At 40.5% G+C, this 27560-nt stretch overlaps 1 protein-coding gene across 2 annotated transcripts; it reads left to right on the top strand.

Annotated features, from left to right (window-relative positions):
* Positions 1-1092: 1092 nt before the first annotated feature.
* Positions 1093-26989, top strand: CHFR (checkpoint with forkhead and ring finger domains). 2 transcript variants are annotated; one of them, XM_075434455.1, is made up of 18 exons: positions 1093-1157; positions 1649-1793; positions 3878-3977; positions 11030-11139; positions 15228-15287; positions 15441-15653; positions 16633-16848; positions 17423-17579; positions 17838-17992; positions 18580-18742; positions 19624-19766; positions 20181-20300; positions 20606-20689; positions 21406-21476; positions 22462-22549; positions 22722-22829; positions 24034-24106; positions 26379-26989. In XM_075434455.1, exons 2-18 carry the CDS (start codon positions 1661-1663, stop codon positions 26419-26421), a joined length of 2037 nt encoding a protein of 678 aa, XP_075290570.1. In that variant the 5' UTR covers positions 1093-1157; positions 1649-1660; the 3' UTR covers positions 26422-26989. The 2 variants fall into 2 exon arrangements, with proteins under 2 accessions (XP_075290570.1, XP_075290571.1); XM_075434456.1 differs by lacking the exon at positions 1093-1157 and adding an exon at positions 1256-1312.
* The last annotated feature ends 571 nt before the right edge of the window (positions 26990-27560 follow it).

The raw sequence follows: 27560 nt of genomic DNA, 5'->3' as shown, positions 1-27560 counted from the left end.
ACAGCCAGCCGAGAAGCAGCCGGGCCCAGCCGAGCGGGCGGGCGCAAGGGGTGACTGCCTGAGGCAGCTAGGGGACAGGCAGCATGGCTCGCCTCATGGGGAGCGACGCTGCCGCCCTGCGGGACTTCAGGCCGGCCTAAGGCGGGAAAGGACGTAAGCGAGCAAGGGGGTGATCTGTTCTTGGTCATTTTAGCTCTCTGAGGTGGTTCCCAGTGGGATGGAGAAGGTGGGAAGACGGAGCAGGGCCCTGGGGAGGCGAGGATAAGCGTGATGGCCCCGCAGAGGCTGGGCTGGTGCGGCAGGGCCGGGAGCAGGGGCCATGCAGGCCCCGCCGGTGCAGGGTCGCGGTAGACGGGGCTGCCGCAGGGGAACGGCCGAGATCTTCCCTTTGCTGTTTTGTTTGGGGGGTTTTGTTGCTGTTTTGGGTCTTTTTTTAGCTAATTTCCAACTACTCTAAAGAGGACGTTGAAATGAGGTGGTTGGTGGGGCAACAAAGAGCAAAGCGACGATTCTCACGGTGCGGAAAGCTTCGCTGCTTGCTTGTCCCCGATAACTGCAGGTTTGGGGCTCTCAGAGCCTCCTGACTAGACCGGGGCTGCCCCCTCCGGGCACGGACCCCCAGGAGCGGGCACTGATCCGGGCTCAGGGCCAAATTTCTAAAGTATGTTCCTGGAACAGCAAACACCTATTTTATTTAGCCGCTGCTGGCAACCTAATAACTCTTCAGCATCGAAGAGTTACACTACGCCGATTTTTCACCGTGTGTGACTGACCGAACCAGCCCAGCCGGCTGCCGGCACACGCCACTCGCCGGGACGCGCTCGATCCGCCCTCAACAAAGACGGCGGCGAGCACCTTGCCCCGCTCGCGAGCCGGCCCGCACCCAAGATGTCCGCCGGGGCACCTCCGGCGTCCCAGCCCCGCTACCGCCCTTCTTTTCCCTACGTGGGGCGCCGCGCCGCGGCCTCGCCGGAAAGCGGCGACGCTCTAGCTGGCGCGGCTCGGTGGTGGGTGCCGGAAGGCCCGCCTCTGCCGGCGGAGCGCTGCCCATGGCCGCCGTGCGCCGCCTCCAATGGCAGGCGCGGCCCCGCCCAGCCCTGATCAGCTGATGGTGGCAATGTCTGTTGACAGGAGCCGCCTCGGCCGCGGGACTGGGCGTAAGGGCCGGCGCCGGGGGGTGGGGGCGGCGGGCCGGAGGGGCGGGCGGAGGCGGCCGGGGGGGAGCGGGGGCGCGGCACCCCCTGCCCTCCCCTCGCCGGCCCTCTCCGCCGGGGGAGCGGGGCCCGCCGGGGGCGGAAAGTTGAGGAGAGAAGTGAGCGGAGGGAGGGAGGGAGGCCGGGAGGCCGGGAGGCCGGCGGCCCCAGCCCGCTCCCCCCCGTGGGGTGGGGGCGAAGGGACGGCGGGGGGCTGGCACCGAGCGGCCGAGCGGCCTAGGGGGAGGGCTCTCCTGCTCCGCACAAAAGGAAGCGGGCAGGGCAGGGGCCGGGGTTGCTCCTGGGGGCGTGAGGGGCTGCGGGGCGGCGGCGGGCAGGGCCCGGCCCCGGCAGGGCGGGGGGCTGCTGCCCCCGAGCGATCCCTCTCTCCCCCCGTCCTCCCGCGGGTGCGGTGTGATGGTGGGGTTTGGGTTCGCTTTGTTTGTGTTTGCCAGATGTGAATCCGAATGGAGCGCTCGGCAGGAGGCGAGCAGAGCCAGCAGCAGCAGCCCTGGGGGAAGCTGACCCGGCTGGGTGCTGAGGAGGCAGAGCCGCACGTCCTGCTGCTGAAGAGAGAATGGACGATTGGGCGGAAGAAAGGTGGGACAGGGGCCTGCTGCGCTGGCGTCGGGCGGTGCTCGGGGGACGGCGGCCAGCCCACCTCCTGGCCTGTAAAGCGTTGCAGGGTGGGCTGGAGCTAGTTGGGTTTGGTGCTCTCAGCTGTTGGAGGCGCTTGCCAGGCGGTCCCTTATTCCTAATTTACCTCTTGGCTCTGTGGGAAGAGGAAGCTTTACGGTGACCTTTTCTTGTTCACCAAGTTGTGACCTGTGACTGTTGAAAGGTGAATATGCCTTCTGGGTTGTTGGGAACAGTTTGTACAAATAGGAAAAAAAGATTGTTGATTTGGAAGAGTTTCTGTGTGTCAGTCCTGTCTGCATTCTTATTTTGTTTCTGTGGTTAAAATAAGTTGGAACAGCAATACAAAATGCTTGTGCTTCACAGAAAAGAAAATGCCTGCATAAAAGCCCTTAATTCTTCTGGCCATATAAAGATTGCTAACAAGTACTGAAAGTTCTCTGAGAGTGGATTTGAAAGCTTCATTCCCAGAGTCTAGGGCTTTTAGTCTTTGCCTTTATTTTAAAGGATTTCGTGCTTACTGTATTTAATTATTACAGTGTTTCATTTTTTTACTCTGCCCTGACAGCACTGATTTTCAGTTTCCTGCTCATCACTTCAAGCTCTTTGACCAGTCACATTCTGTAAATAGTCTTGAACAAACACCAGATGCTATAGCTCTATGACAAATTCAGATAATGTACTGTAGGAAAAATGTTTTGCTTATTGACATTTGGTAACGTACATTTAGATTGCTTATCGTTATCTAAGATGTGGATAACTTCTTCAGTTTGAGGTCTAGTTGAGGGTTTTCTTGCAGAAGAAGATGCATTTTTCTGTGTTCTGTGGCTTCCATGACTGTTTGTTAATGGATTAATAAAGTGAGTGGTTACAATAATACCAAGCTTTAGGTCATATGTATTACTCAGAAAATCTTCGGGAGCATTAGAAATCCTTGTTTAGAGCATTTTGTCCTTCCTGCTCCCACATGAAAGTCTAACTTCGTAGAATAGAATGGAAACGTAGGCATACTCCCGCGTAAAATCCAGTCTACTCACTTTCAGTGCGCTTCTTAGCATCACAAATTGTGTGGCAACAGTTAACTTTGTATCTGTTGATTGTCCCTTGAATATTCAGATAAACTGTCACCGGAATATGTAGTGGCTACTGCTTTCCTTCTGGGTACGTTGTTCTTGCAGGCTGAGATACAGTGCACCCACAGTATGAATAGGTGGAAGTGAATCTTGTTTGTGAATTATAATTTTTGTGTAAGCAAGTGATTTGAGTCATTTGTGGGAGAGATTAGTGTCTTGCACAGGGAACCTTGCGCATTGTCTTGAACATTCAATGTTAAAGTGAAGTAAAAATGCTAGTTTTGCTCAGAGCCCTGGCGTTGTAGGTGGGAAGGTTTCTGTCATCTCAGCGTTGTCAGTACAGTTCTCCTGCGTATCCCTAAATCTGAGTCCAGGATTTTTAATCTCCCTTCAGGTTTATTAACATAATAGTGCTGTCAGCAGAGATGAGGAAAATTTTCCTATTTAAAAACAAACGAAAGAAAAAGACTTCAACATAGAACAGTGATACTCTTTTGCTTATCGGCTGTTGGTTCCTACTGCTTCCACCCAATAGGCGGGGATGAAGCAGAAGTTAAATCCAATGAAACAGTGTTACAATGATGTAGAAAAAGGGTTGGGTGCTCTGTGATGTGTGCCTCTGGAATTTAGACTGACCACTTCAAATACGTGTAAAGTTATCTCTGTACCACTCTAGAACAGAGTAATTGTGATTTGATTTCCATCTGTAAGGGATATGATTGGGGGGGGGGGGGGGGGGGGGGAAGTAAAACATCTTGAAATGGTTGAAATGATCTTATACCAGCACATGGGGCTATCTCGCTGCTTGTATTTGTGTCACTTACTAGACTGTGGTGCTGCCTGTATGCCAGTAGAGGTTTTGAACTGTTGCAGATGTACATGAGTCAGTTTGTGCATTTATAGTCATGGAGAATGCTGATCTGTCTGAGTAATGTGTATTTTTAAGCACACTGGAAAATCTGCTTTCTTTTTAAGGTTGTGACTTATCTTTCCCTGGCAACAAGTTGGTGTCTGGAGATCACTGTAAAATCATAGTGGATGAAGAATCTGGTCAAGTGTCATTGGAAGATACAAGGTTGGTTCTTCTGTGAACTTTTACCTTCTTTTCAGTCTATGAAGTAAAATCTTGTGTATTGCTCGAGGCTTCAGTAGTAAATATCTCTTTTTTTTCTTTTTTTCCCCTCACACTTTTTTGTCTAGGTTTGGGGTTTTTTTGGCTCTTTCTAAATTTGTTTTTTCTCTGCAAAGGAATTCATAGTCTACTGGATGAAAACTACTGTTGATTTAGTAGTTCTGTAGCATATTTCTTTAGACTTGTGTAAAAAAGTGACGCCAGTATCCTTCAAAGCTCTAAGCGTGAGTGTGCCTCATTTCAGGCATCTGTGTAAGGAAGAAAATACCTGCAGTGGGGATCTCAAAGCATGAAATAGATGTGGAATGAAAATCTGTATTTTTTATACATCTTTCTCATATTCAAAATGTCAGTAGTCTCTATACCATCGGAACTGTAGTGATGTAGCAGTTGTAGGGAGCATCTTGGAGATTAGAGCCTGTTTGATCCAATTTAATAATAAAAGATGCTTACTAGTTTTCTACAGTTGATATTTCAATTGTGTTTTCTTTTGTTTAACTGGAATAATTATTTGCTTTTCTGAATATTTCTGTGTTAAGTGAAAGGTGGGAGAACTAAGGCACTTAACATAGAAAGATTTAAGCACATACCTCACTGTAACTGCTGTTAAAAAACTAAACTCATTTAGTGGTACTACTTTTAGTGTATAAAGTTAATTACATAGTTCTTCACATACTGAAGGCCAGTGAACTTGCTATGCTGGTGAGGCTGTTTCCAGTACAGTTCTAAGGCTGCTGTGGGAGTACAAGTAGCGCTGCAGGGGTTGTGGGTGGTTTCCGATGGATTTTAGTTGGTTTTCTTGTTTCCTTTATAAGATTTGAGATAGGGATTTGAATGGAATGGTGTTTCTTAGGAGGAGATTGTAACCTCTTCAAATTTTCATCTGCTCCATTTTAACAGGATTTTTTGTCTAAGATTGCAGAAAGCTTCTGGTTTATTACATTTCAAGAACTCTGTGGCATTTTAAAAGGCTTCTGTAAACCACATTCTTTTTCTGCCAGGTTATTGCAGTCAATAAAGAAACAAATAATATTTTTCTGCCAGCTCCCCCCATTTTTCATGCCTGGAAGGCATTTTATCTAAAGATGAAGAAGACACTTCAAAATATATTGATGTACATACATAAAGAGGAAGTTTTGCGTTTGAGGTTTTGAAGGATATCATGCTGAATCCCTGTTCCAACATCCCAGAATGCAATTAAATACATTTATCTAGTGGTTCAGGGTTAGTATCAAATACCTGCTGAGCTTTTGACAAAAGTCCCTACGAGAATATTCTGAAAAACCTTTGAACTGTCTGAAGGAATAGCACACATACTTTTGGGGGGCACTGGCAGAATGTGTGAGCTTTAGTTGATGTTTTTCTTTCAGTGGAATTTTTGCAGCTCTGCTCCTTTTCTGTCTCTTAATCAATTAGTAGCTGTGTTGATATTAAAAGGAGTCTTTTTCAGGGTGAGGAATTCACTTCCAGATATTTACATGGGCTATGCATTTCTTTTCATTTTATTTCCTCAAGTAAAACAGTGCATACAGAGTTACACAGTTTGGAGGAGACCTGAGGAGGTCACTTGGTTCAAACTGTCAAAGGTGGGCCACCACTGGATTTGAACTAGGTTGTTCAGGCTTTCTCTAGTCAGGTCTTGAAAATCTCTAAGGACAGGGCCTCTCAGGGCCCTTAATTGGCCTTGTGGTGTTTTGGTGATTTTGTTTTGTTTTTTTCCTCCTTGCATCCTGTTTGAATCTTCCTTGTTTCAATTCATGACCTTTGTCACCTCAGTAAAGAACCTGTCTCTATCTTGGTAACTTCCTCGTAGGTACTTTTGCTTCCAGGCAAAACAAGCCCGGTTCCCCTAGCCCCTTAGCTCGTAAGTCTTGTGCTCCAGCTCTCTGGCCGTGTCAGTGGCTATCCACTGGACTTGCTCAAGTTTATCAAGACCCTCCTTGTACTAGGTGACCCCACATGTAATATTTTAGATGTGGACTAACGAGTTCCAAGTAAAGGGGAATAATAAACACTTCACTTGAGTTTCTGACTACACCCCTGTTAATACAGCCAAGTGTGCTGTGGGCCTTCATAGCTGCTAGGGCATGCTGCTGACTTATGCCTAGACATAAGTCCGGGGTATATGATCATATGCTTATTCATAAGATCCACCAGGAACCCTTGCTAGTTGGTCGCTAGTCAGTACTGTTGCAGGTGGTTGTTCCATCCCAGGTGCAGGACACAGAGTTTGTCCTTGTTGAATGTCATGGCACTCCCATCAGCCTATTCCTCTAGCCTGCCTAAGTGCCTCTGCGTGGCAGCCCAGCAATGCCCCTGCTTTGGTGTAATCCACAAGCTTGGTGAGGGTGTATTTGCTCTCCACTTCTAGGTTGGAGCTAGAGAAAATAACCAGGCTAAGTCCCTGCATGGTTCCCTGGAGGGCTTTTACTCCCAGAAGCTGTGGATGGAATGCTAAATTTTTGCAAAAAAAAATCAGGCTTAGATAGGATGTCTAAGAAGTGGCTTATAATTGTCATTCTCCAATGTTATCCCAAATTTCAAGACATTTCAAACAACAGAGCAGGCCATGTTTGCCTCTCATGGCAATATCAGAGCATAGCTGTAACTCTAAGCTTGAGAAACTGCCCCTAGTTTTGGTTGCATGTAGCTGGTAGAATTAGTTTAAACCAGCGTTGTGATAATGCAAGCTAAAGGAATTGTGAATGATGCAGAAACATTCCTACCTTTTTTTTTTTTTTTTTTTTTCACCTACACATGCATCCCCGCCCCCCTGCCCTGAGGCAGGAGGAGCAGCCAGCAGAAAACTAGCAAAGCCAAAGGAAAGTTAATTTTCTAGATGATGTATTCCTGGAAAGGTGGGGATTGGTACAATGGTAGTGTAATAGAAAGGCTGCACCTATGGAGTACTACCAATTAGCTGCTTATGCAGGTTACATGTCTATGTATCTAACCAAAAGAATAAGGGCCTTTATGTGTCCTGCTTGCCTGTGAGTTGATATGAAGTGTGGCTACCGTTTGCTGAATCAAGAGATTAAACGGGTTGATGCGACTGCTTGCGGAAGACAGTCTGTTCTTCTGGGTCTTGCAGTGTTTGTGCTGAATAGCAGATGAGTTCCAAAAAACCAAGCAGGCTGAAAGAAGAAGATTCTTGAATGTTTGAGTTGGCAATACAGATGCCCAGAGTCCCAGAAAAAATACTGCAGTATCAGCTTTTTCTTCTCTGAAGTGGAAAATAGTTTGGAAACATTGCTGTGGTCAAGCTCAGATTTTTCTGGTGAAGAGGAATGCATTGAAGGAGTCAGCTAGTGTGGGACAGTGGAACTGAGTGGACTTTGTTTCTGTATTGTAGCTAAACCAAAGAATATCATGAAATACCTGTAGACACTGAGTTTTGTCTCCCTGGTAGCATAATGTGTTCTTGGATCTACTTTGGAAAGAATTACCATAAATTTGCAGGTGAAATAAAATGTGTAGAGAACTCAATAATTGAGTAAATGGAAGTTTGGGAGTACCAAACGTCAAGAATTAGTAAATAGTACAATAAAATATTCACAGACTCACCATTTTTTGGGTTATGTTTTGCTTTATTTTCCAAACCATGCACTAGTTGCCTTATACTGCTTGAAAGAAAACAAATTATAGAGCTGACTTTTGACATTGGAGGCACTAGTTGGCTTGCCCTAAGTAAAAACAATTGTAGGATTTTCCATTTTGAAAAAGAAATTTTAAAGGCAACTAAGGTAACTTTTTTACAGACCTCCGCTTCTCCTCTTCTAGGATTTTTTTTTTTAAGGATTCTAAGTAATAAGTGATGTTTCAGAGCAGGAAACTATTTACACAAGGCTGATACCCATTTTCTGTGGGTAAATTGGAAGCTGATCTTCGGTTGGCGCTGGTGTCCTGTCTGCTACTAAATTCTGCTCACCCTGCCAGTCAAAACTATTTCTGTGAACATTAAAAGAATGGAGACTGACACAGTACAGAAGGGATTCTGTAACTTAACAGAATTCAAAACTCATTTCAGTTTACACTGTGTTCAGGATAATATGCAATTAAGTAGCAGATAACTATTAAAACTACTAACACAGAAGGTTTACCATAAATTACGTTCTTTTCCTGGATGGACGCTGGTAGTTACTAAGAAGTAACAGACTGGCATTTTTCTCAGAAGGATGCCATATTATCTTACAGCACATAGATCATTCACCTGCTTCAAAAGTAAGTCTGTTCTGAATGAAGTGTAGCTGTTCACATCATTTCTGCACAACCGTTGGGATTGGGAAGTAATGTATTGTTCATTAATCAAACTGTAGAGTCATCAGCCACGTTGGAATTGAGTCGAGGCCTGACTTTGTTTTCTTCCACTCCTTAGAAAAGTGACCTTGGGACTTTTGTGACATTGTTTCACAAGGCAGACAATTTATACCTGATAGTACCAGTTTTCTTCACCTTAAAAATTATGCAGCCAGTTGGTATCAATTGACTATTAAGTCCTAATGAATGACCGTCATATTTGGAATTCTCATTATGCTTTCTACTTATTTTATAAGCACCTTAATTTGAAACATCAGAGGAATGTACAAATATCATAATTTGTCTTGTGTGTCTGGTTAAAAAATACCCACAACATGAATCCAATATATCTGTTAAATGCCTTATGCTAAAGACTGAAACTGGAAATGAAAGACTAATACAATTATCTGGGGTAGCAGGATATTTTTTCACTTTGATTATTGGCTGAGATATAAATACAACTGCTTCAGTTTGCTAGTGTATTTGAGAAAAGCTTATGGTTTTCTGTTTCAAGTGGTATCAGTTTATCCCTACTTCAGTTGGGTCCATAGATGCCGAATAATTCAGTAGTCAGCTCTCTTTGAAGTCTGTATAACTGTGTAGAACTGAAAAGATTTGGCTATTTGTAGTCAATTTGACAATTAGGGTCTTGGGTAGCGATTTCTGCAGCTTGCTTTTGAGACCAAGCACGAGTGGTTACTAGATGTGTGGTGTTATATTTTGGGGTTTTATTCTTTTTTCAAGAATACCTCACTTGAGTTATGGTCCCTCATAATCATCTAGGAATTTGGTAGTCGTGACAGAGCAACTTCATGAAGTCCATTGTGACAATTTTTCTCCTATGTTTAGTGAAATATTGGGACTAGGAATTGCCTCTAGAAGCTAAACCTCAGTAAGAGACAATTCTTGTTACTCGAGTTGAGATGTTTTATTGCAAAAGAAGGTCTAATACACTCAGGGCACATGGGAGATACATGCTTTGTTTTGCCTTCTGGAAAACTGAGGAGGTCATATTTGATGTTTCCTAGTTTTGTTAAAAGACCTCTGACAGGTTTCAGGGATTGTTGAGACCTTTACTGTTTCTTTTGACACTTGAAGGAGATGCTATTTTGCTTCGACATGGTCTTTTTAATATATTATCACTAGCAACAGTGTTACGTTAAAAACGAGTATGATTTCTAATAGAATGACTAAAATTTTTTTTTTTCTCTTAACTGCTAAACTTTAGCATTCTTCCAGTGATGTCTCTGTTCTGCTGGTTCTTGGTGCTGATGGGTTTCAGGCTAGTCAACATTTGTATGCCTGAGGTAAAAAGGCAAGCTTAAAGTAGTTTTCTTGCTTACAGGAGAAGCCTGAAGATGCTTTAATAGAGCAAATATTGATGTGATGCAAAGATTTTTTTGCTTCTTGATGTTTAAAGTAGCAATCTGGGGTTTTTTTGTATCTTGTTACTTATGTGGATTAGTTGATTCAACCATGTAGATAGTAAAAGCCGTTGCAGAAGTAAGAGCAAGAACTGATACCTCGATCAAGACTTGCCGTAGTGATTCAAAAGGGTTTGCTTTTCCTTGCGGCTTTTTAATGTAATGCTTTTGGCTTGGTGTCCAAAAAGGTCAACAGTATGAAGTTCAAGTTTGCTTTCTCTGTTCGCATTACTAAAGAACAAGAGTTTTCAAAAAGAAAAATAATGAGAGGGGAGTGTGCTCTTTTCTACAAAACCATCCCTCTCCTCCAGAGACTGCTCTGTGCGAGGAGGGCTGGGTTGTGTGCCGGGCACAAGCGCTGCCTCCAGGAGGTGGCAGCACAGGTTTGCTGTTACTGCAGGCAGCAGCCTGCTCTGCTGAGGGGAAAAAGCAGGTTTTCTGTTCGTTTGTTTGGTACTAATTGCTGAGATTTTGAATGGCAGAAGTCTGAAATTCTAGAATGTTGCAGCCCTGAAAGAGGCTTATTGCAGTTGCGCTGGAATTATTCAGTACTTGAATAACTTGGTTATAAAACACTAATAGGTTGTGTATAAAACATCACTCATCATGAATTAATCAGCAATGCTCTGCGTTTTCCTCTTCCCCAATTTAATTTCTTCCATGAGTCTTGGAGTTTTTATCAATACCAAAATAATTCATTCCAACTCGTTTTTTAATTACATATAACCTTTTTTACACCTTACTAACTTGTCACTTTTGAGTTGCAAACAGTCTAATTAACCTTGGAATTTTATGGCTTTTACTATTTGAAGCAACAGTGGGGAAAAATTAATGCCGCATGGCATCCCTGACTGTACAGGAAAAGTTCTTTTGTCTCAGAATGTCTTAGGAGATTCCCAGTGTTAATTGGAAAACATACCCTGGAACTTTTTGAACAGAACTCCTATTGTCCCTTCCTGTTTTTTATACTGTAAGGGTGGAGATTATTGTACAGAAAAAATAATCAAATTATTTTGAGACATTGGCCAAATGTCAGGGCTCCTTTTTTTGTCTGTCAGCTACCATCTCTTTACCAGTAGCAGCAAATGAGCACTTCTGTCTTTGGGAGAAATTTTTTATTTGTTTCTGGATTATTTTTTTTTTTTTTATCCTGGCTTATAATTTTTTTGAGACCCAATAGTTTTTCTTCATTAGAAGTAGCTTATGTTTTCCCTTCCTTCTCCTATGTAGTTATGAAAACATTCATGCTAAGTTATCTTTTCTTTCTCCTTACAGTACTAATGGAACAGTAATTAATAAATTGAAAGTGGTTAAGAAGCAGACATACCCTTTACAGACTGGAGATGTGATCTATGTTGTTTACAGAAAAAATGAGCCAGAGAACAGTAAGTAAATGATATTTTTTAAATGACACGCTTAGTCATTTTTTTGAGTCATGAGAGAAAAGAAACATCAGTACAATTAGAACAGAATTACTCAATTTTAAGACAAATAATTTGCTAATGTTTAAAAACAAGTCTCTGTGGAAGAGGCCATGGATCAGGCAGTTTTTATAGAGACAAGTCTGAGCAACTGTCTGAAATTGAAATGTGCCTATAAGTAGTTTTGAAAGAACTAATTCATGGAATAGTAACTAATGAGGTCCTGATCACATGCCCACTGCTTCTTTTAGAAGTCATATTGCTGGGGTAGTTAGTGATACTTTGTATGTCCCATTGAAGCAATTTTTGGCACCAGAAGGACAGGCCACAAAACCTTTTTGTTTTATTTTGTGTTGCAGGTTTTTGTTTGTTTTAAAGAGGAAGAGGCAAAATGGGGGGGGGAAGCCCTATAGTGAAAGTAGAATTAGTAAACCTGGAAAAGTGTTTGTGTGGCCTTTAACAACAGTCATGCCTTGCATACCTATAATTCTCTTCAGGAATTCTTTTCAGGATCATGCAATTGAAATAGCATAACTAGCCTTTAAAAATAAATTTTTAAAAAAATGGATGTCCTTCCTCAAAGGTTTTTAAATAAGCCAAACTATTGTTAGCAGGAAGTAATGTTCTTTCACGTGATGACTGGGTAGAAGTCAGGGACCAAGATTTAGGTGTTAAATGTTCAGTTTTTCCAAGGGAAAGAACTTAAAAGATTTAATGAATTGTCTGTGTTGTCATCTGTGTTAAAGACGTTCATAAATTATTTGGGAAATTATAACGATTGAGGCAGCAGAATTTGCATTTCATACCATTTGATTTCATTCAGTTATACAAGATCATTAAATCCAATGCTGACTGAAAAGATTTACAGAAAGAATTTAATTGCTCATTATTACAAAATAACAAATGAGGTTCAACTTTGATAAATGGGGGGGGGAAGAGGGAATGGGCAAGCTCTATTTTTTATGTATGTATTGTTGTGCCCCAGTCAACTGCACTGTCCATGAGCATGCAGTTCTTCTTTTAAGTGTGAAGTATGTAATATTTAAATTGTAGTAGAGAAGACTGTCTTTCTGGAAAAGACTTTAAATGAAAGGTGTTTTAAATGTTAATTCTCATTACTCTGTTTGATAGCTCTGAAGTGGAACTTGAAGGTGAACAGACAGACTTTGTATGGTCATAAGTTCCCCTGTTATTGTGAAGATAATTGGATGTACTGGAAGGTGGGAGGGTGTAGTATTAGATGCATTTACAGCAGGATACTTAATCATAGAATCATAGAAAGTTTTGGGCCGGAAGGGACCCCTAGAGGTCATCTAGTCCAAACCCCCGCAGCGAGCAGGGACACCGCTAACTAGATCAGGTTGCTCAGAGCCCTGTCCAACCTGGTCTTGAATGTTTCCAGGGATGGGGCCTCCAGTACCTCTCTGGGCACCCTGTTCCAGTGTTTCACCACCCTCATTGTAAAGAATTTCTTCCTTATATCCAGCCTAAACCTGCCCTGTTTTAGTTTAAAACCATTACCCCTCGTCCTGTCACTGCTGTTTCTACTAAAAAGATTGTCCCCATCTTTCCTGTCAGCTCCCTTTAAGTACTGAAAGGCTGCAATCGGGTCTCCCCGCAGCCTTCTCTTCTCCAGGCTGAACAAGCCCAACTCTCTCAGCCTGTCCTCATAGGAGAGGTGCTCCAGCCCTCGGATCATTTTTGTAGCCCTCCTTTGGACCCGCTCCAACAGTTCCATGTCCTTCTTGTGCTGAGGGCTCCAGAGCAGAGTAGAGGGGCAGAATCACCTCTCTCGACCTGCTGGCCACGCTTCTCCTGATGCAGCCCAGGACACGGTTGGCCCTCTGGGCTTGCCAGTGCACATTGCCGGCTCATGTCCAGCCTTTTGTCTATCAGTACCCCCAAGTCCCTCTCAGCAGGGCTGCTCTCGATCCCTTCATCCCCCAGCCTGTATTGATAGCGGGGATTACCCCGACCCAGGTGTAGGACCTTGCCCTTGGCCTTGTTGAACCTCATGAGGTTCACACAGGCCCACCTCTCCAGCTTGTGCAGGTCCTTCTGGATGGCATCCCGTCCTTCTGGTGTCTCAACTGTACCACTCAGCTTGGTGTCATCTGCAAACTTGCTTAGGGTACACTCAATGTTGCTGTCCATGTCATTGATAAATATATTGAACAGCACCGGTCCCAGTACGGACCCCTGAGGGGCTCCACTCGTCACTGGTCTCCATCCGGACACTGAGCCGTTGACCACTACCCTTTGGCTGTGACCATCCAACCAATTCCTTATCCACCAAACAGTCCACCCATCAAATCCATGGCTCTCCAATTTAGAGAGAAGGATGTTGTGGGGGCCCACGTCAAAGGCTTTACAAAAATCCAGATAGATGACGTCCATTGGTTTTCCCTTGTCCACTCTTGTTGTTACACCATCATAGAAAGCCACTAGGTTGGTGAGGCAGGACTTGCCCTTGGTGAAGCCATGCTGGCTGTCTCGAATCACCTCCCTGGCCTCCATGTGCCTTAGCATATCTTCTAGGAGATCTGTTCCATGATCTTCCCAGGCACAGAGGTGAGGCTGACAGGTCATTAGTTCCCAAGGTCTTCCTTTCTACCCTTTTTGAAAAGGGGCACAATGTTTCCCTTTTTCCAGTCACTGGGGACTTCCCCTGACTGCCATGACTTTTCAAATATCATGGAGAGTGGCTTGGCAACTACATCAGCCAGTTCCCTCAGGACGGTGGGATGCATCTCATCAGGTCCCATGGACTTCTGTACGTTTAGGTTCTTCAGGAGGTCCCGAACCTTATCTTCACTTACAGCTGGAGGGATTTTACCCTCCTGGTCTCCTTCATGCCATCCATCGACTGGGGAGGGGTGAGGAGAGAGGTTGCCAGTGAAGACTGAGGCAAAAAAGTAAAGTAAAATTAATTTAATGTAAATGTAATGTAAAACACAAGACTGTATTTACAATTTTCATACAGTAATAGACATATGAGCAGTTAATCTAAAAAATCGTAGATGCATGCATACTCGTTACTGAAATACTTCCTTTGTGAAGTTGCTGTTAATTTATTTGCAGAGAGGTTAGACACATTTATGCTGTCTAACGTAAATGTTACAGGAAGCAGTGATAAGCTGTATTTGTCTGTCTGTACGGCTTGTTTATCTCACAAATCCTTTCTAAGATACTACTTGGAAGAACTCAGTGCGAGTTCTCCACGTACTTTGTAATGAGCTGAATCACTGATTTCTGTTTGGGTTAACAAGTGTTTGAATTACCGAGCCTCCAGTTTTGCTTTTTCCACTTCTCTGTCTTCAAAGACAGAGAGAATTTAGATTTGGCATGCCATTTGGCTGTTCTGAGTTGTTCTGAGTCGTTCTGAAGGAGACCATGCTCCAACTTTTGATCAGAAAAAGGGTTGCTACAAACCAAGAGAGTCTTATTTGCTTCACTATGGCTGGACATGGAAAAAAAAGTAGCAAGTTAGGGGAATCTTTGGAACTGTATTAAGAAGAAGTAAGATGGAGAAAAAAGGGATATTATCCAGTTGGTTTTATTAACAGAGACTAAATTGGTTTCTGGATGAAACTTATGGTGTGTCTTAATCTGTTTTCTTGAGAGTTCATGCATCTTGCAAAGAAACGAAATAAAGTTGATTGAAGAAAGTGAGAAGTGAGCTCAGAAATAATAAGCTGCTTCGAAGAACTATCATTCAAGTATAAGTAAAAATACAGTTTGTTCTGACACAGAGTAGATTTTTGATTTAAGAAACGATTAAGCCTCTGGTTCCATGGCTGACACAAGTTAAACGTCATACAAAAGCTGCTCTGCCTGGTTTCCTGAGAAGAAAAGATCTTGCTGTGCTGCGCCTAGTTGCCTCCTAAGTAGGAGTATTAACATTGTGCTATAGAGGTGACTCCTCATTTGCCTCTTCCGTTGTCAGACACTTTGGGGAAGCAACCACTTGTGAATAGAAGTTGTTTATGTGAGATTAAGGTTAGTGAATTTTTCTTTAAAGATTCTGATCAATATTTTTTAATCTCTTTCAGATGTTGCTTATCTTTATGAATCCTTAAACACAAAACATGATGCAACTCAAGAACCAGTAGGTAAGGAAGTAATTCAGGATCCACGAAGAGGAGCTAAGCTCCAATGATTCATGTAACCTTCTTGAGAGAGTTTGATTCCTTGGAATTTTGAAGCCATGATGTAGTGACTGTCACACAGATATTTTTCTTTCCTTTCCCCCCTTCCAACTGTAGAAGTTAATGTAGAAAACCAATGCCATGTGACCAAAGATACCTCAAGTACAGGAAGAAGTAATGATGAGACCCAAATTACCTCATCACCATCAGCTACTCAGTCTTGCTATGAGGAACCACAGCCATCTACTTCTACATCTAACCTCTTCAATGCTTCTTCTACCTCTCTTATTGAGTCTGCATCTGTTGAGCAGGATAATCCTTCTACATCTGGTAAGAATTGTGTCAAGTATTTTAAATTTGCTATTCCATCAACTGTTACTCCAGTTTTGAATTTGAACGGATTAATCTCTTACCCCTATCTGGGTCTTTAGCATTTGCTTTGCAAAGTTCTAGTGAAAATACCAGATAGTTATGTGCATTTTAACTTTCCCTCTATGAGTAAACAGGGTAAATCCTGGTGTATGAGTAAGGTGGTTGTGAGAATCGCTTATGCTCAGAGGGGCAGAAAATGCACAATAAATTCCAAACTGTTCTGTCTTTACAGTACAGTTTTGTAGTGCAGCACTGGTGAAAACTTAGCAAATTTATGTGGCTCATATAACAAAGTAAGTAGATATGAGTGGTCATGCTCATGCAGTCACTTTAAGAAACTACCCTAATTGTCAATCACCAGTCCCCTTTTCCTTGCTTAGAGCTCTAAGACCAAGGTATACCACATGGATCTCTAGTCTAGTATCTTGCATTGCATTGCTAAGTGTAGTACCACAATGCTGCGTAACTCTTAAAATAGAACTGGAGCAAGAATGGCTATCTAGAAAATTAGATTTGTCAACAGTTTACTGGGACTTTTTAAACATGCTCCTATGAAAACAAAGCTTCGCCCTCCACTGTGGTCCTGACCTGTACATATGATCAATATTGCATAAATGCTCTGCCTGGCATCTTTGTCGGGAAGACCTGGTGTGGATAATAGTCTTACGAATAAATACTCTACAATTTAAAGAGGAATGGGGATTTGAAGGAGGGTTACACAACTAATAGCTTGTTTTGTCCCCAGGTCTTCCAATTAGTCATATTGGCTCAGAATCCATGTAGTGTAGTTATGCAGACATTGCTTTTTTGCTCTACTTTTTCCTCTTCAGATGTTTGGATTGATGAGTGTGCATCATCAGTGTTTGAGTACCTTTTTATTTTCGCGTGTTCCGTGTCTGTATGCAGCTATGTTCATGTTTCTGTTTTTATTTTGCAGGATCACAATCCTCAGTTTTCACTCCTGTGCCTGCTTTCCCCATCTTAGAATCTGTGTGTCTAAGAGCACTGCATGATGACCATGAAAAGCTGGATACGAATACTGAAACTTCTGCAATCACTTCAGAAATCACTGACAAAGAAAAAGCAGAATCAGATTCTCAAAGGGCAGGGGAGGAGGAAGGCTTGGAACCTGCTAAAAAGAAGCTGAAAGGAGGCTAGTATACTACAGTATTGCACAACCCACCCTGCACTCTTTTATGTTAATGTTGTTGTTGAAAGTTAGTTTAAAAAACTTAATTAGAAAACTAAAGCTATGTCTGTTTTCCATAGAAGCCCAGTGAGATTAACGGAAACATAAGGATCTGTGCTTATTTTGTTCAAATTCAAACTGCACACATATTAAACCTAGAAGGTCTTGAAAGGTGATGTTAGTAGGGGATACGTAATTTTTTTTTCCTCCTCACAATGTTATTTTATGTTTTATTAATGTGTTAAATAAGAAAAGCAAAACTCCTCTCATTTTGCCCCTGCCCCCTCCCCCTCAGTTGAGTCAGGTCAGCTGTCATCAGTCCTCCTTCGATTTGTTTCTTGCCTCTTACTGACTTGCTTTCTGGTCCAGTGAAAATAATGTCTTCAGTAGCAGAAGCTGTTACGTGTAAAGCAAGAACCTTTAGTGGGACCATTGCCAGTGAATCGGTGTATGTCTTTCAGGTCTCTTAACACTTAAATAAAAATAAATTTTAAAAAGCTTCAAAAACTACATACTGTGGAATCTTCTGTCTTTGTAGATGAAGGTGCTTGTCCAAATCTTTCACCAGCAGCTCCAAATGAATGTATAATTAAAATTGGCGCTGAAGATGCAAAAGCGTCAAATGTGAAACCGGATAAGATGGAAGAAACATTAACTTGCATTATCTGCCAAGAACTGCTGCATGACTGTGTAAGGTACGTATGATTGACAAAAGCTGTAATCATGTGGCAATAATATAAAAGGTTCTGTGACAACTGATTGAGAAAGCCAGGATATTTAGGTTTTCACAAGCCTTCCTGAGTCCCTGACCCCTCCCCCCCCCCCCCCCCCCCAATCTATACAGTCAAATCAATGCTACACAGTTTTTTTGAGTGTAATGAATGTATCTGGAAAATGAAAAATTTGTGTTTTGACTCCATTTCCTTCATTGTTTTCATGTTTGTGTTTTCCAGCTTGCAGCCTTGTATGCATACTTTTTGTGCTGCCTGCTACTCAGGATGGATGGAAAGATCTTCTCTGTGTCCAACTTGTCGTTGTCCGGTAGAACGTATTTGTAAAAATCACATACTGAACAACTTGGTTGAAGCTTATCTGATTCAGCATCCAGGCAAGTAGAACAGTGTGTGTAACAGAATCTGATGTATTTCACACATTAGCTGCGTAACTGAGGCATGGACAAACTGTTGTCTGTTCAGTTTCTATGTACATTTTATTACTCTGCTGTTTTCTCTGATAGGGCTGTAAGAAAACAAGTGCATTTAATATGGCATAATTGCTTGTAATATGTCAAATACTGGGTGAGAATTGAAGGTGATTTAATACTATAACTGAGTATGCTAGGAATCCTTAATTTTATTTTGCTGCTTAATGAGAAGCAGCATATCGGTTTTATCAAATAGGGCGCACTGAGTAATTTGGCCACCTAAAGTCAGATACTTCTGAAAATCATACTTGAATATGGATATAATTAACTGTGATCATGGCCTCTTGAAAATAAAATTTAAGTTGCCCAATACTACGGTTCTGTTAACAGAGAAGGGAATTTAACAAAGATCTTTTAGAACTCCATTATCCAAAAATAAGTTTTCTGGAAATGAGAAGACAATAATCTTAACTGTGTTAATAAAGTAGGCTTGGGATAAGGGGTGTGAGGTGGTCTTTTCTCTTGAAACTTGAATTTGGTTCTTATGCCAGATAAGTGTCGTAATGAAGATGATGTACGTAGCATGGATGCTAGAAACAAAATTACTCAAGACATGTTGCAACCGAAGGTGCGGAGATCTTTTTCAGATGAGGAAGGAAGTTCTGAAGATTTATTGGAATTGTCAGATGTAGATAGTGAATCTTCAGATATCAGGTATGTCTATTCAAGTTGTGCGCTGAATTAGATTTACTTATGTTTGAATGCACAAACCCACAAACTGAGCTAGTTTCACAAATGCTGTTACTGTTGATAGTGTTTCCACGATCACTGCCAGAATTAATCTTATTTTTGTTTCCAGGTAAGTTCATTCTTACCAGTAACTATCTTGGCAATTCTACTGAACCTTGAGCCGTCAACAGAAAATAATTAAAATTAGAGTTTCCTAGAAGTCCACCAAGGTTCAGTTTATGACCAACAGTTCTATCCTGAATTATGCAATAGCTTCATGTGAGATATGTGAAATTACGTTTTCCAATTACAAATTGGCTGTGCTTTAGAGAAAACACATTTCTGGCCAAGCTCTTGTCAGGAGATAAAGCAGTCCATGACCCTATCAGTACAGCTGCAATGATTGTGCTCTCTTGTGTGTCTGGAATGCAGCTTTCACCAGGTGTATGGCACTGAAGCAGCTCATGCTTGATCTAGGGATTCCCAGGCATCAAAATATCTCCTCTTTATTTCCAACAGCAAACATATGCTGTATGTTTAGAGGGGAATAGAACTCTTCCTGTAGATTATTATTCCAGCTCTGTTCCTCTTTCTTGTTCATCTCACTTCCAGTTGCACTGCTCATTTGTTTTTTTTTTTCTTTAACTACTAAGGGATACTGCAAAATACAAAGTTTTTATCTGTTACAGCTACGTTAGTCTTTACATTACTCAGTACCTCACAGCTGTTAACTTCCATATGTTACTGCATGAAGAAATTCCAGATTTAAACTTTGACAGTATGATCAGCTCTGTCTAGCACAGGGATATGAGTTATATTTGCACTTGTTGGGTATGATTTTGTACGACCTTATTTTACTCTTTCAGTCAACCGTATATAGTATGCAGGCAGTGCCCAGGGTATCGAAGACACTCTGTTCCAACTCTGCCTGGCACAGGTCAAGAGACAGAAGCAGGAGGAATGCAAGCACTGGGAGATGCACCATCTACATCTGCCAACTTCCCTGCAGGTCAGCATTCTGAAATCTTCTTAGTAGTGTGATGCTAAAATACTACAACTCGTACACCAGGCAGGAACTAAGCAAGCTCGCTCTCATAGTAGTGTGAGAATATCACCACTTCAGATAAGTGTCTTTACAACTATCATGATATTTGACTGTGTTTTTTCTGTGGTTGTCCAAAATAAATTGCTGGTGGTTAATAGTTCTTAAACTGTTCTACATATTGAAATATTTTACACACGTAGTTTAGAAGTGTGAATGCCATTTTTCTGCTCCTTTACAGAATCTTTTTAAAAATTATATTGCTTGCATGTTACTTTCAGATTTTTATGCTTTTAATATTCATTAAGATTCTTAGTCCAGACTTCAATTGTGTACATTGTTCAGTCTATCCTTTTTTTTTTCTGGTTTTCATTCATTTAGCTGTCCAAGAATATGTGTGTTCTGCTCAAGGAAGTCATGTAATATGCACCTGCTGCTTTCAGCCAATGCCCGACCGAAGAGCAGAACGTGAACAGAATCCTCATGTTGCTCCTCAGCAATGTGTGTACATTTTATGTATTTATTTAAATCCTGACTATAGCATTAAATCTCTCCTTATTTTTAATTAAACCTAAGTTTCCTTTGAAGAGTGTTCTTTATTTGAATATTCTTTATCTGGCCGCTTGTAGTGAAGAGTCTTCCTTTGTAAAATTTATTTTTCCTCTATAGAATGTATTTTAAATGAGAAAGTTATACTTTTGTAACGAAGTTTAACAGGGCTTTATTGTTAGTGACTTATAAGAACAGTAACTGTTGAGTTTTGTTGCATGCAGGTACTTACAGGGATTTTCTCTGTTATTTGACAGGTACAGTTTGTCTGCAACCCTTTTGTCACTTATACTGGGGCTGCACTCGGATGGCGTGTTTTGGCTGTTTGGCACCATTCTGTGGTACAGTGAAACAACCTCTTTCTTATGAGCCTGCTCACTTTGCAGTAATGTCTGTCTGTCTCGAACTTTAGGTAATTTAAGCAATCTAATAGATTAGTTTGTAGCCCAGTCATGCAAAAGGAAACAAAAGCTGTGTCCTCACATCACAAACGTAAAACGTTCTTGAGTGCTACCTCTTAACCTTGAGAGGATTCAACTTGTTGTCTTCATATCATATTGGGCTTGAAAACTACACTTGCTGAGCACGTTGCTTTCCCATAGAAAAAAAATTCTGGTGCATTTCAGCCTGGTAAGAGAATCATACAAATCAATGCAAGAGTACCGAATATCTGATGCTAACTGATTGGAAAATAACCTTACCGTCCTAAACATGCAGTTTGCCTTCAGATATTTTTTAAAACAAATTGGAACAGTCAAAATGACTTGGCTGCAGTTTGGAGCTAATGGAATATGCTTTAATAGCACTGTTAATTTGTGCAGATTGTAGTAGTGTTTGTGGACTAAAGGTGAAATTGGAAAATCTCTATGTCTTGTATTTGCCACTGGAAGTTATCTGTCACATGCTTTAGCATATGTTGAGTGTAGTCGTTTACTTGGTGCTTACACAAGTCTGTGAGTGTTATACCAGGAAACAGAGGAACGTTCAAAAAACGTATGGGGGCCATGGGATTGGAGGAGGAAGTAGTTAACTTTTTTTTTCTTCTTGTTCTGATTAGAAATAAATCTTGGTGATAAGTGTTTAGACGGAGTCCTAAATAACAACCACTACGAGTCAGATATCCTAAAGGTATGTTTAAAAATCATTATATATGATGCATAATAATAAATGTACAAAGTTTAAAAGGTAATCACTCATTAAATGATAGTGAGTCGCTGCCTAACAGTTATAGTGGCAGCATTGCGTCACTTGCAGCACTTTATTCTTAAAAGCAAATCTAATGAGCCCCAAACATTCAGCTGGACCAAAGTTATAGTTACTGTGTCTAGATTAGAAGTATTTTGGGGTCATAATTTGACTTTCAGTCTCTGTGTAAGAGGGCATCAAATTCCAGAGATGCGTTCCATTTAGCATCGGCTCTTCCCATACCACCCAAATTAACAACAACAAAAATCACTTTCATGCAATCCTGATGTTTAATTTCTCCAACGTGTATGTCTGACAGGTGCCAAGAAGGCCAAAATTCTAGACATAACATCTGAATTTGAGTTTAAATGACTGATAGACACAGTGTAGAATTCAGATATGTTTGGTTATTAAATCATAAAGGAATTTTACTCCTATGACTTATTTGTTAGGGAAGCCATTTTCTACAGTCTAAAGTGTAACATCTGAAATATTTATTAAAGAGAAAAACAATTCACTAAAAATATACCGGGAAAACAGTGCTTGTTAAATATTGTTTTCCCAGACAAGTTAGATTTCATGCTAGATTTCATGGAAAATATTTTGCCCATACCATAATATGATTATGTAAATTAGGTAACCTGGATGAAATCTTGATTTAAGGTAAATGAGTGTGACAGAAATGTATCTATTTGCTTTTTTTTGCAAAAGTGGGGATATTCCGGAAAAAAGTCACTGAGTAGAAAGTTTTATTGGTGATCTGAAAGTATCATGCTAATTAACTGAAAGATATTTAATTTTTACTTATCAGCATCAGCCCATTTTGAAAACTTATTTAGATCTAGAGTTGGAAATATTTGAGGGTGAATGGCTTGGTCACTAACGTTGGATGTTTTTCTAGATTAAACACTTAAATTGCTCTTTTCAGGATTACCTGGCATCCAGGGGTTTGACGTGGAAAAATATGTTAAACGAAAGTCTCTTAGCTCTTCAAAGAGGAGTTTTTATGTTGTCAGGTATGTGTTATGTTCATTTTTGTCTGTGTATAACACTTTAATATGTAACTCACTAATATCATCAAGAGGTTTGAAGTTCTGCGTACATAACCAGTACCATCATGACACTTTTGTTAAACCTAATTTCTCAAGCCTTACGTTGACATTGTATACAAACTGGTTTTCTCCCCAGATTATAGAATTACTGGGAACACAGTGCTTTGCTACTGTTGTGGCCTTCGCAGCTTTCGAGAACTTGCCTACCAGTACAGGCAGAATATTCCTGTTGCTGAATTGCCAGGTGAGGATAGCTTCGCACAGTAAGGGAGAAAAAGTCAGTTAAAGAGTTAAAGTCAGTTTTATCCGTGTATCTTCTGTTGAAGCCTTAGATTTAAATGAGATGTGATTTTTTTTTTTTTTTTCCCTTTTCTCTTTTTTTCTTGTAAGTTTTTTTAGTCCTCAGATTAACAAACACGTCACGTTGTAGGAGATGTTTTTTTTAGCACCTTCATGTAGCCCAGCACAAATCTCTTTGCAGGGCTAATATCTTATGCTGATTGTCAGCTGCTATGTTTGCATATAGTTATTGTCAGATTCCCTAATGGAATATTTTCTTTCAATATGATTTCTCATCTGTAGAATAAATATACCTGCATAGTGAAAAGAGGAATTCAGTAACATCCAGAATATAGTCAACAGGAACTAGTTGCTGTAATTTAATTTATGTTCCCATTTAAATATATAAAATGTTGTATCTCCTGAACAATTTCACATTTTACCAGCTCTCAACTAGGAACAAGAATGTTCTCATAAATTAATTCTAATTCTAAGTCTGTTTACATTTACAGTTTTAGTATAAAATAGCATGCGAGCAACTGTGCCTCCTTCAATCCTAAATCTGTTGGCAACAGAAGCTTTTCCAGCAGTCTACTTTTAAATGTTACTTTTGTCCATCTCGTTCCTGTTGTTAGCAACAGCTTCCCTGTCTTTATCTGTGAAGAACTCTGCTGCTGTGCATAATGACAATCAAGTTGGTCTACCTTGTTTCTCCTTAGTATTGCTTTTCATTTTAGTTTAACAGCCTGCTGGACAGCTGAATTATAATGTATGTAGAAGTGGGGGAAAACGAACAAATTCTACTCAAATTAATAACTTTTTCTTTGCATGGAAAGGTATCTAGACATATGTCCAGTGTCTTAAACTGTAAAGTCCACTTCTGTTAAACTAAATAGTAAAATTTCAGTTGACAGCACTGAGAACCACATCCATCATCCTAAGTCAGCATGAGCCTAATATCAAGAATGAATCTTTTGTTCTTCACCGTTTGCTTTGTTTGTGGAAAGGTGAACCAATATAGTTTATAGTCGTTTCTTGCCAATCACGCGTTGTTTCTCTATAAAGCCTGCTCTGATGACTAAGCACCATTAGCAGTGGCTTAATAATCTACATCACCTTATTAACTAACTTCTGTAACAAATGTGGCATTTCATTTGCTCTTTTTGTAGTGACTGTCACATCACGTCCTGATTGCTACTGGGGACGCAACTGTCGAACTCAGGTCAAAGCACATCATGCCATGTGAGTGATACAATTCAGGAAGTGGTTTTGGTTTTTGTTTCTTTTTAAAAAAAACAAAACAAAACACCACCACAAAGAACAACCTTTGAAGTGCCAGAAGTTGCACGAGTAACACTGTTGCAGCATAAGGAAAATTGGATGAGCTTTGGGGACTTTTTGTCATTTTTGTTTTTAACACAACTCTGAAATGAGCCCTTTGTGCATGTCAGAAGGGCACCCCGAGCACTAAGTTGATGTAACCCATTCTTGTTTTGCACCCACAACTTCCCGTTCATTCCTGTTCTCCCACTGAAGCAGCTTCTCGTTTGCTCGTGTCTGGGTGGTTCTCAAAAACACTGTACATACAATAATTAGCTCTGTGTGATTTCCGTATGAAGCTATGAGAGACTCTTCTAGAGAAGTGCAATATACTTTGAAGGGATAAATTGATGGGAATAATTTGCAGCAAGAGAAAGAAGACAAGTTTGGAACACGTAACATTAGGAGCCTGGTGTGACTTAGCAGTTCCTGGTTTTGGAGGAGTTTCCAAGTCTTGCACCTCTGACCAAAGCAATCTCTCATGTGGTGAAAATGAAATACTGAGCCTGAAAAGAGATTAACCCACTAGTTCTCAAGTGTTTCAGTACATCTGGGGCACGTGGACTCCTGGCATCTGGTCATTTGTGAGAAATGTCCATCCAAAATAAATCAGGGTCCTTGATTAAAAAAAAAATCAAGGGCACTGGTAACCAATGCAATTTCATTCTTACAAAAAGGTGCACGTGGGGTAAGACAAATATTAAGGACTTGTAAAACAAAACAAAAATTATCTACCTAAGAGCTAAGTGGTTCCAGGGAGGGTAGAAAAATCCCTCTTGCTTTATGAATAATATGCTAAATTCTCAGTGCAATTTAAGATAGAGAAGCTGTTACCCCTTATGAAAAATTGCTTTAGTGAATAGTAGATTCTGCAGTTCTAATGCTGCAATGAACATGCACATTTAGCATAATTCCTTTAATATTTCAGGTACTATGGGTTGAAAATAACTAGTCTGTACAGCTCAGGCAAGCAGATCATAAGAAAGACTTGTAAAATATTCCTCCCTAGTCTCGTACAAATTCAGAGGGTTTTACCAAATAACTTTCAAAAATAATTTGGGATTTAAGTTGCAGATGTAATTCAAAGTACCACTGTTATCTGTAACTTCATTGCAGGGCTGTCTGTGTTCCCAGAGGAGATTTGTTTTGAAATGTTAGAGAGTTAATTCAGTATCAAAATACTCACCAGTCGTCTTTGTTCAGATTGTGGTGGATAATTCCATCTAGAATAGAAATGACTCGGGGTGTTTTTTTCCTTTTATTCTACTTTTTTTTTTTTCTTTCTTTCAAGCATTAGCTGTTCCTAGAACTTTGCTGGCTGCTGCTCTTAGTTCCTAAAATCCATAAAAGCAAACAATCCTGTCATACTGCTCCTAGATAATCCAGTTATTTTTCTTTAATTGATCTAAACTGTTTTGCTAAGTAGCTTGGTTATGTAAGCAAGGTTTCTTTCTAATCTTTGATCGAATTCAGCAAGAGGGAGAAAATTCATGGTCTCTTTGCATCATCTCTTCCACATGTATATACACACTCCACACCCCAACTCATGTTTCAGTTATGTATCAAGGTCTGCATAACCCAAGTAAGAGAAAAACAAAGAATGCGTAGTGAGATGCTTTTTGAGAATTGGAAGGAAGTGCCTTGTACACAACTGTGTTGTCTGTTTAATTCATGAAGACAGGCTTGCCATTCGCATAAAACCTAAATAATACAGAATGAGAAAAACTTCTTTTTCTTCCCAGAGGAAGATTCTAAGCCAGTGAAAGAACATGTTTGTATTGAAATGTGTTATTAGCCTGGTTAATTCTAGTTCCTAGTGACTTGTGTAATGCTGCCTACTAAACATTACTAATGTCTCACAGGGCAAAATGAATTTGCTGATTCCTGTGTTAATTGCCTTCTGGGTTTGAAGTATGCAGAAGTATAGAGGAATGCTTTTAATAACAGGTTTTCTGTGTGCATTATAAAACTAGCAAGGGTTAGGCAGGAGAGATGTTGAAAATCCTGTTACGGATAACATAGTAGTAGAGTATGATGTAAAAGGGTTCTGAAAAATAGGTATGTTAGGGTGTAAATGTTCTGCTTTAAGCTGTTTAACATTGAAAATACCCTGTGAAAGGTGCTGACATTTTTTTGTTGCCTAACTTCTGAGAACTTTGTTGTATTTTAATACTTTCTGATTTTTTCATTTCAGGAAATTCAATCACATTTGTGAACAAACACGATTCAAGAACTGAATATTTGTAGTCTGTAGAAAGGGGACAAAAACCTGTTACACTGCTTGTACAGTTTAAGGTTTCAGGGGATCTTCTCAGTTCTCCCATAGCAGGGAATCAATAACTTTTGCATCAGGTAATCTGGTGTGAACTTTCTAATTTGTGGAATTTTACAGCTGTACGTGAATAAGGTAGATTTTTTTTTTTTCCAAGAAAGTCCAGCAAGCATTGCATTCCATCCTCATGACTACAGTGTCCCTGTATCACTTCAGTGAAGAACACGAACAGCAATCACACACACGCAAAAACCAGCCATATCTTGGGAAGACCTAAGAATAAGGAGTGTATTTGCACTACTTGTGAAGAAACTAAGAAAAACCCTTAGACTTAAAATAGAAATGCTTTTTAAAACTATCTGATGGATATTTCAAGAGCCATTAATATTTAAGAAGGACATTGTCAGTGTATATTTGTAACTGCATTTTGTGGTAGTCTGATATTTTGTCGCTACCCATTGCATTTGGGCTAGAAACCGTGTTAATATTCACTTTAAAAAAATCCGTCCATTAAACAGCTGTTTCAACTTGAAGCTTCTACCATATGTGCAGTGTTGTAGTGGAAGTGTTACAATTTCTTTTCTTAGTTTAATCGTGTTGATGTTTTTATTCACATTAAATTACAGAAATAATTGCACAAAAATTTGAAAATCACATTTAAAGTTGGGGTAATACTTGAAGCAGAACAGACTTCTGCTAACATTACTTCTGTAGTGTTTTATAACAGAAGACCAAACAGTGCTTTTGACAGAGCAGCCAGTAGGGCACACTGGTTCATTTTTTGTATTTCTTTTTTGGTTTGATACCGTATGCTAAATATGTACCTCTGCCATGCAGCTGTTCTCTAGAATGCATACACTGGTGAAAATGTAGAAAAAGCTATAATTTAAAACAGAATATAGCAGCTTTACTGGAAGGAACAATCTTACAGAAAATAATTCAGTTTGGACAAATTGTAGCAATGTGGAGGCATTTCTGGATAGGGATGATGAAGGGGAACACTGGTGTCACTGACATAAAACTTGTAGATTTTATTTTTATGCCTTCTGCAAAGCTTGTTCAGGAAATGTCCCATACATCATTTAAAAAAAAAAACCAACCAAA

The sequence above is a fragment of the Opisthocomus hoazin genome, chromosome 13 (assembly GCF_030867145.1).
Source record: "Opisthocomus hoazin isolate bOpiHoa1 chromosome 13, bOpiHoa1.hap1, whole genome shotgun sequence".
Classification (NCBI taxonomy): domain Eukaryota; kingdom Metazoa; phylum Chordata; class Aves; order Opisthocomiformes; family Opisthocomidae; genus Opisthocomus; species Opisthocomus hoazin.
Note: the sequence above shows the minus strand (reverse complement) of the source record. Positions and strands in the feature narration are given on the sequence as shown.